This window comes from Callorhinus ursinus, unplaced genomic scaffold (genome assembly GCF_003265705.2).
Source record: "Callorhinus ursinus isolate GAN/ISIS: 27379988/994484 unplaced genomic scaffold, GSC_fseal_2.0 scaffold51, whole genome shotgun sequence".
NCBI classification, from domain to species: Eukaryota; Metazoa; Chordata; class Mammalia; order Carnivora; family Otariidae; genus Callorhinus; species Callorhinus ursinus.
In genome coordinates, this window is record NW_027397113.1 from 6,974,349 (window position 1) to 6,982,819 (window position 8,471).

At 65.2% G+C, this 8,471-nt stretch overlaps 2 protein-coding genes across 12 annotated transcripts in view; one reads left to right on the plus strand and one right to left on the minus strand.

Moving 5' to 3' along the window:
• The first annotated feature begins 841 nt into the window (after nt 1–841).
• Nucleotides 842–5,875, plus strand: RCOR2 (REST corepressor 2). 3 transcript variants are annotated; one of them, XM_025878738.2, is made up of 12 exons: nt 842–1,439; nt 2,183–2,239; nt 2,513–2,593; nt 2,852–2,904; nt 2,991–3,152; nt 3,263–3,387; nt 3,480–3,549; nt 3,626–3,841; nt 4,152–4,229; nt 4,383–4,440; nt 4,581–4,810; nt 4,922–5,875. In XM_025878738.2, the coding sequence occupies exons 1-12, from the start codon at nt 1,313–1,315 to the stop codon at nt 5,234–5,236; spliced, it is 1,572 nt and encodes a 523-aa protein (XP_025734523.1). In that variant the 5' UTR covers nt 842–1,312; the 3' UTR covers nt 5,237–5,875. The 3 variants fall into 3 exon arrangements, with proteins under 3 accessions (XP_025734523.1, XP_073739403.1, XP_025734524.1); XM_073883302.1 differs by having other exon boundaries at nt 4,620–4,810; XM_025878739.2 differs by lacking the exon at nt 4,581–4,810.
• A 221-nt stretch (nt 5,876–6,096) lies between these two features.
• MARK2 (microtubule affinity regulating kinase 2) overlaps nt 6,097–8,471 on the minus strand; it is a 57,088-nt gene continuing 54,713 nt past the window's right edge. For all 9 annotated transcript variants that reach the window (XM_025878729.2, XM_025878730.2, XM_025878727.2 and 6 more), the window contains one exon: nt 6,097–8,343. In XM_025878729.2, the coding sequence (XP_025734514.1) occupies nt 7,989–8,343 (355 nt within the window). In that variant the 3' untranslated portion in view covers nt 6,097–7,988. The remainder of the gene's footprint in view (nt 8,344–8,471) is intronic.

Here is an 8,471-nt window from a genome sequence, read left to right on the forward strand (position 1 = left end):
ATTCTGCAGCAGTTAAAGGGAACTGAGGTGACCCCTGGGAACCCACAGATGCACCAGAAGCTAGGCTTGGGCCCAGTAGCTAGCTCTTGGAGGAATTCATTCCTCGCCTGTCCGGCCTCCCATCCGTTCTGGCCCCCAAGGGCGCAAGAGGGAGGGGGTCCCCCTTGCGGAAGGGGGGGGCGGGGAGTTCCTTGGCAGGAAGGGAAATGGAAGGAAAAGCTGGGCTCCACCCGAGCTGGCGGGCAGGCGGCCTCAGGGCCCCTGGGGCAGGCGGCAGTAACCCGAGCCCACTGGTGTGCGGGGCTGGTGTGCGCGTGGGTGGAGCTGACCCCCGGCTACTCCTTGGGGGCAGCGGGGGTCTCCCCCCGGGGGCAAGTCACGGAGCCCCCGGGGGCCCGCAGAGGGAAGCGCTCTCCACCCCGGTCCTGACCCCACCCCCTGGAGGTCTAGCCCCGGCCCCCAGGCCCCGCCCCCCGGGCCCTCCCTCCCACCCCAGGGCCAGATGTTCAGCTGGCGGAGGCATCGGCTGGGGGAGGGGTGCTGAGGCCGCAGCCGGCACTACTTCCCTGCCAGCAGCTTCATTGTGTGCGCGAGGAGCGAGCGGCGGCGGAGAGCGGGCGAGCGAGCAGCAGCCCGAGCGCGGCGGGGAGAGCGAGCGCGCCGGGGAGGGTGCGAGGCGGCGCCCGCGGCTGCGCTCCGCCCGCCTCCCGGCAACTCTGCCCAGCGCGACGCGCCGTGCGCGCCGTCCCGCCGCCGCCGCCGCCGCCGCCGCCGCCGCCGCCGCCACCGCCACCGCCGGGGCCCCGCCGCCTGCCGTCGCAGGCAGGGGTCTGGTCGGGACAGGGGTCCCCGCCCGGGGACTGGGGCATCCCGGTGCAGCCGAGAGGCGTGCAGCCCGCGGGGGGCGCCATCTGCGCCGCAGCGCGCGCCCGCTCAACTGCGTGGGCGGGAGGGCGTTGGGGCTCCGGGGCGCCCCGAAGGCAGGGTGCCCCGACTTCTCCGGGGGAGCCCCAATCCCGTGGAGCGTCCAGAGGGAGCGCGCTCCAGCCGCACCGGACCTTGCGCTCACCCCCCGCGTACCCCACTTCTGCACAAACTTTTCTGACGCCCTCGCCCGTGGGGGTCGCGGAGAGCGCTGAGCTGTCCGCAGGGCTCCCGCCCCGCCGGACCCTGGCCACGCTGACCTCCTGCCTCTCGTAGCCTCAGTGGCGACCTCTCCAGGCCGGGGCCGGGCACGGCACCCGAGGCGAGCGCGGCAATCACCGCGGCTCTCCGAAGGCTCCCGCGCCCCCCGGGGCAGCTGGGCGGGGTAATGCCCTCGGTGATGGAGAAGCCGAGCGCGGGCTCCGGGATCCTGTCCCGCAGCCGGGCCAAGACGGCGCCCAACGGCGGACAGCCCCACTCGGAGGATGACAGCAGCGAGGAGGAGCACTCGCACGGTGAGCCCGGCGGCCTAGGGTTAAAGGTGCACCGGCAGCGGGGACGCGATCGGGGCGGGGGGGGGGGAGAGTAGCCGACCACGGGCGTTCTAGACTCGTGGTTCCTGCCCCCTAGGACTGGAGCCTCTGGCTTGTTTCTTCCCCAAGCTTGGGGGCTGCCGGCTCGGGGAATCTGGAACCTGGGCCCCTAGCTGCCGAGGAGGCGGTCCTGCCCACCCCCGCCCTGCCCTGCCCTGCCCTGCCCTCAGTCTCTGAAGGACTCAGGCGGCCCTCCTTGCCACAGTTTGGGCTCCTCATACCTTGCCACCTTGCAGGGGACTGAGGGCTGGCTGGGGCAGGGGCTGGAAAGACACTTCCACACCGAGCTGTGAGGCTCATGTGGTGGGGAGGAGCTTTGGATTCCCTGCAGGGCTATGGTCCAGGTCTAGGGGCAGCACCCCCCCCCCCCCCCCAGAACAAAGGGCTCTGCTTGGCCTGGGCTCTAAACTGGCCCCTTGTCCTCGCCATCACCCCGCCCCCCCACCCCCTCCACCTTGGGCTATGACTAGGCAGGGTCTCATCTTCCAGTTTCTTCTGTGGCTGAGGGTAACTGAGGGGAAGATCAGGGAAAAGTGAGCCTTCTGGAAGGTTGAGGGCGCTGGGTGGTCAGGAAGGAGAACCCCAGGCCAGCCACCTCCCCCGCCACATCCTCCTGTTCCCCCCCTCCCCCACTGGAGTCCTGACTGCCTCCCCTGGCTCCACAGACAGCATGATCCGCGTTGGAACCAATTACCAGGCCGTCATTCCGGAGTGCAAGCCTGGTGAGTGGCAGGACAGGCTGCGAAGGGAGGGGAGCGGAGGGCCCATGGCTTGGCCCTGAGCCCCACCTGGGGGAGCCCTGGGTGGGCGGGGGTGGATGGCCCGTGGCATTGGTTAGCCTTCCTGCTCTGCCTTCCTGTCTGGGTCTCTGCCCCTCCTTCCCTTCTGGGCCTCACCTCACAAGCCCCACTTCTCTGCCACCCTCTGGCCATGATTCCAGGCCAGCGGCACCAGGCTGATCTGAATGTCTTCCCTTTTCTGCTCTTGTCTTTCAGAGAGCCCTGCCCGCTACAGTAACAAGGAGCTGAAGGGGATGCTGGTGTGGTCGCCCAACCACTGTGTGTCAGATGCCAAGCGTGAGTGGGGCAGGATCCCGGTTCCGTCGCATCCTTGGGAGCTGGGGGTTTGGGTTCATGCCAGTTGGTGACCAGCTCTTCTCAGAAGTGGGCTGGAGGCTGAGGTGTGTGGGTTTAGCCCCTGCGCTAGGGCTCAGGCTTGGGGCCCCGGGGGGGGGGGGGGGGCGCTAGCCCCTGGGGGGCCTGCCTCTGTCTGGGCAGGCTTGGGTCAGCACTCGTAATCCCTTCTCCAATACCGGGCCCCTCCCATCTCCACAGTTGACAAGTACATTGCGATGGCCAAGGAGAAGCATGGCTACAACATTGAGCAGGTGAGCCTTGGCCCCGTAGGGATTTGGGATGGGGACACGAGTGCTGGGGGGCAGCTGAGCCCGAGTTGTTCCCTCTCTCGGGCCAGGCACTGGGCATGCTCTTGTGGCACAAGCACGACGTGGAGAAGTCCCTGGCCGACTTGGCCAACTTCACCCCGTTCCCTGATGAGTGGACCGTGGAGGACAAGGTGCTGTTCGAACAGGCTTTTGGCTTCCATGGCAAATGCTTCCAGCGGATCCAGCAGATGGTAAAGCCCCTTCAGCCCTGCCAGTGCTCCTTAGTCCCTCCTGTTCTGATGGGCCGGCCTGGGGGCGGAGGGTCTTGGGTGGGCCCCAGCCTCTGGCATTGCCCTTCCAGCTGCCTGATAAGCTGATTCCCAGCCTGGTAAAGTATTACTACTCATGGAAGAAGACCCGCAGCCGAACCAGCGTGATGGACAGACAGGCTCGGCGGCTGGGGGGCCGAAAGGACAAAGAAGACAGGTAGGGGCCTTGGGGGCCCAGGGGCAGGGCACGCTGAGCTCTGGGGGGCCCTGGCCTCTGCCTCACTGCCTTCCTGGCCTCTGTGTCAACAGCGATGAGCTTGAAGAGGGCCGGGGAGCTGTGAGTGAGGGAGAGCCGGATGCTGGAGACCCCAAGAGAGAGGTGAGGTCTGGCCCTGCCTACCCGCCTGCCCTGGCCCTGGGCTCCGCACCACCCACCCCTCTCCTTTCCCTGGCAGCCTCTGCCCTCTCGGCCCCTGAATACCCGGCCAGGCCCCGGGAAGAAGGAGGCCCAGGGGTCTCAGTACCGCCACCACCCACTGCGAACCCGGCGTCGCCCACCCAAGGGCATGTACCTGAGCCCTGAGGGCCTCACGGCTGTGTCAGGAAGCCCAGACCTTGCCAACCTCACGCTTCGAGGCCTTGACTCTCAGCTCATCTCCCTCAAGCGCCAGGTGGGGGCCTGAGAAAAGAAGGGACCGTGTGGGACAGGGCAGCGGGCAGCCCAGGAACTACATTTTGGAGACAGCCGAGGTGTAAGGGGAGTGGTGCAGGTGCCCAGACTGCCTCTGCCCCATCCTCTAGGCTTCTGGGTAACTAGGTCTTTTCAAGAAACCTGTCTGGTCTGCGAGAGGGGGAGAGGCCCAGTTGGGAGGGAGGAGTGAGCTGGATGGTGGGTGGCCACAAGCCGTGTTGGTGGCGAGAGTTGGTCTGGGTGGCCTCTCTGGCAGGAGGGTTTGATGGGTCGTTTCTTGGCCTTTTCAGGTGCAAAGCATGAAGCAGACCAATAGCAGCCTCCGCCAAGCGCTAGAAGGGGGCATCGATCCACTGCGTCCCCCTGAGGTAAGGTGGCTTCAGGTGTGGGTGCAGGAGGGGCTTTCCCCCTCCCCCCCGGCCAGGGGAGCCGAAAGGGGAGTTCTGCTTGGGGTGGGGGGGAGGCAGGGCCCTCCGTTGCCGAATTTTTGAGTCTAAAAGGATAAATCCTCTGCTCTCCAGGCCAACACCAAATTCAACTCCCGCTGGACCACGGATGAGCAGCTTTTGGCTGTACAAGGTGGGTTAGACGGCGGGGGAGCATGGAGAGCCCCAGGAATCTTTGCCCACCCTCCAAGGAGCTGGGGCAGAAGGGAAGGGCCAGGGAAGGAACTAGTTCTAAGGGGTATTCACACTTTGCTGCCCTTTCGACCCTTGCAGCCATCCGTAGGTATGGCAAAGACTTTGGGGCTATTGCAGAGGTGATTGGGAACAAGACTCTGACCCAGGTGAAGACCTTCTTTGTGAGCTACCGGCGCCGCTTCAATCTGGAGGAGGTGCTGCAGGAATGGGAGGCCGAGCAGGATGGGGCCCCCGGAGCCCCAGTCCCCATGGAGGAGGCCAGGAGAGGGGCCGCCTTGCCAGCCCCGGCCCTAGAGGAAGACGATGAGGTGAGAAGGGGTGAGAGAAGCCCTTCAGGGGAGTGAGGAGCTGAGCCGCCTCCATTCCTCGGTGGGGGCGCGGATGTGCTTGAGCCTGGTTTCCCTCTTCTCTCCTGTCAGGTGCAGATCACCTCCGTCTCGACATCTGTGCCCCGATCGCTACCCCCTGTGCCACCGCCGCCTCCGCCTCCCACGTCGCTGTCCCAGCCACCCCCGCTGCTGAGGCCACCTCTGCCCACGGCGCCCACCCTGCTCCGCCAGCCGCCCCCGCTCCAGCAGGGCCGCTTCCTCCAGCCCCGGCTGGCCCCCAACCAGCCCCCACCACCTCTCATCCGCCCTGCTCTGGCTGCCTCCCGCCACGGTGCCCGCCCTGGCCCTCAGCCCCCACCCACCCTGATTGGAGCCCCTCTGGAGCCTCCAGCACCCTCACTCTGAGCCCTGAGGCCCTCCACCAACCGGAGGCTCCAGAACCGCCTTGCTGGCCGTCCTTGGATATCTCTGGCTTCACTGAGGACAGAAGGGACTAGAGCTCTTGGCCAGGTCTTTCAAAAAGCCGGAGCTGCCAGTGGGCACAGTCTGGACCTATGGGCTCTGCACGTTTCTGGCAGCTGAGTCTCTCGGCCCCCACCCCAGCCAGGGGCTGGGGCTCAGGGGCCTTCTGAGCTGACCTGAGGGTCCTTTCTCTTCCTGGCTGGGGCTGGAATGGCTGCCTCCTAGTCTGCTGGGGCTTGGCCTTTGGGTCTGGCCCTTTGTGTAGAGGGGGTAGTGACCTTAGCTTGGGGGATGGGGGAGAGGACAGCCTTGGCTGTTCTTTCTCTTTCCTTTCTTTTAGCAATAAGTTGGGGTGTGGTGGGGAGGGGGCTGGAGGGGGGAGGTGGGCAGAGAGGTTCCTCCGGGGCCTGAGTGTGGTAGAACTGGATGGGCAGCTCTCCCGTCTTCTGGAGCCTGCTGTGAAGGGCTGAGGAGCTCTGGGGGTGCCCACTGTACCCACAGCCCGAAAGCTTAGAGAAAGGAGGGCTGGGAACATATGCAGACATGGGTTTATTTTTCAATGTTTTTAAAAAATAAATAAAATCTTCCACGTTCGCTGAGTGCTCTCTTTTGGTGTGGAGGGCCCTGGGCTTGGCTTCCTGTCTGTGCCCTGAGGATGGGAGGGAGCAGCCACCCAGTACCGGCCTCCCCCAGGCCCCAGACAGGAATCCATTCTCTCCTGCAAGGCTGGCGGGCTGAGCCACATCTTGCCCACGGGGGACTGGGTCCCTGCCCGGCTGGGAGAAGAAACAGGAGGAGGCAGCTCAGATTCCAAACATTCTCTTTATTACGTGTTTGATCCAGAGGAGAAACTAAGTGCGGGTGTGGGGGGGGGAGTGGGGTGGGTGGGGAGGGGCCACCTTGCCTGGGAGCCCCCCCAAGGGCCACCACCCCCTCTGGGAGCCAAGCCATGCCCTCCCGGCCCCTCAGAGCACCCGGGCTGTTCCACTGGGCAGGAGGGGTGGGGAGGGAGGAGGAGAGAAAGGGAGGGAGGGAGGGAGGAAGAGCCCTTGGTCAGAGCCTAAGCCCAGAGCCTGGAGCCCCTGGAGCCCCACAGCTGGGGCTTGGGGCAGGAGGGCTGAGGTTGGCTAGGCCCCTTCCTGGGACCCAAGGGATCGACTTGCCGCGGAGCCTGGGCTGGGAGTGGGGGGTGATGAGTAGGGGTGGAGTCATCATAAATCAAAAAAAAAAAAATAAAATAATAAAATAAAAAATAAAACCCATCACAAAAAAATGTACAACTCGGGTGAGGGCAGGGGCAGCCTCTGTGCAGGACCCCCCTCCCCCAATTTCTCAGGAACAGAAACAGCAGAGAAATAAATTAAGGGATGCAGCGGCCGCCACCAGCCAAGCGCCCATAACCAGCCACTCCCACACTGGCCGAGGAGGTTGGCAAGCTGGGAGTCACTAGGCCTGTCTGTCCCCCCACCCCCGGGGAGGGCAGATGCTCCCGGCCCCCTGCTGCCCTATCCAGCCTCCCGCCAGGCGGCCCGTGGAGGCCCTGGGCAGTGTCTCCTGAGAGGAGGGGCGACAGTGTCAGGAAGAAAAGGCAAGGCCGGGAGATGGGTGGTGAGGGGAGTCACTGCTATGGAACTAGCTGGTGCCCAGATTAATGCCAATGAAGGGGGCAGGGGAGAGGAATGGCGAGGGGCTGTGCTTTCAGACAAAGGCTCTCCCATAACGGAGAGTGCCCAGCATCCCTGTTCCGGAGACTAGCAGCCCAGGCGGCCCCCTGGGGGCCGAGGAGCCTATCTGCCCTGCAGTCCCCTCCCCTCTCCCAGCCCGGGGGTCAGCCCCGCCTTCTCCCCAGGAGGGGTGGGAGAAGATGGCACAGACTTTTGAGGAGGGGAACAAAAGTCCCCACAGCAGCTTGTGGAAGGAAATGCCCAGCTCTGGGGAAGGAGGGGCAGAGGATACAGTGTGGAGGGGGCCAGAGCCCCCCGAGCCTCGCCTGCCAGCCCGGGGCAGCCGCCAGCGCCCCCCCCTTCCCCCCCACCCCCCACCCAGGGCTACGCAGCGCCCCGCCCCCAGCCCCTGGCCTGGCCATCCAGGCCTCCAGCCCCGGGGCCCGAGGTCAGGGCAAGGCCACCTCTGGTGGTTTGCTTGGAGGGGAAGGAGGGAAGGAGAGGGGAGAAGCCCAAAGTGGGCCTGGCGGAGGGCCTGACAGGGAACTCCACCACTCTTGCCTGAGAGTGTTCCAGCCCTGAGCCACCCTCCCGGGAAACCCCACAGATCCAGTCTCGACTGTCCCAATGGGGCAGGGAGGAAAGGTGGCCGCTGGGATTTTTTTTTTTTCTTTTTTCTTTTTGGTAATAAAAAATTTCTTGGTTTAGGCGAAATACTCTGTGCAACCGCAGTACCGAGGGGGAGCCCTGCCCCCCCACCCCTCCCTCCCCTTCCTTTGCCTCCTGTAGGGGAGAGGGGGGAAGGGGGACTTTCTGGGCAGGGGCAAATGTCGGGGGGGGGAAGAACCATCTCCCGTCCCCCCCAAACTTGGAAGAAAAAACCGAGAAGGGCGGGAGGGGAGAAGTGCCAGCAGGGGGAGACACACCAATCCATCTCTGCAGTCTCGCCCAGGTGGCTTGGAGCCCGGCCTCAGCAGCTAAGTCCAGCTGGCCCGCCTCCGTCCCCCCCCCCCCCCACTCCTGGCAGCCTGTTAAAGCTTGAGCTCGTTGGCTATTTTGGAGGCAATGTTTTTGAAGGCCATGGAGGTGCCCGATATCCGCTTAAATCGGACACCGTTGAGGGACAGCCGCGGCAGCTTGCACACCTCCATCTCCCACTGCACGAAGTTCTCGTGGCCTGGCGTGCCGTGCATGCACAGCAGCATGTACTTCTCGTGTAGCTCGCTCTGGCAGCTGTTCGCGTCCAGCACCTTGCGGATCTCCCGCATCATCTCGTTGGGCTCCATGGAGCTGGTGGTCTTCATACTCCACGTGAAGCGCAGGGAGCGCGGCTTGGCCTCCCGGAACTCCTCCTTGTCCTTATCATTGCCGCCCACCACGTGAGGTCTGCGGAGAGGGCAGAGTCCGGGGGCGGGATGGGAGGAGGGGGTGTGTCAGGGCGGGGCCCGGGGCAGCCCACCCCCTGGGAGAACCACCCCGGCAGAGGGCCCCCCCCCCCCCCCCCCCCCCCCCCC

What these genes read in the sequence shown, in the direction of transcription:
- RCOR2 (XM_025878738.2), top strand. Translation starts at nt 1,313, where the DNA reads ATGCCCTCGGTGATGGAGAAGCCGAGCGCGGGCTCCGGGATCCTGTCC. An exon ending in CTGTGTGTCAGATGCCAAGC is followed by an intron (nt 2,594 to 2,851) that starts GTGAGTGGGGCA and finishes CCATCTCCACAG; the next exon opens with TTGACAAGTACATTGCGATG. An exon ending in CCCTAGAGGAAGACGATGAG is followed by an intron (nt 4,811 to 4,921) that starts GTGAGAAGGGGT and finishes CTCTCCTGTCAG; the next exon opens with GTGCAGATCACCTCCGTCTC.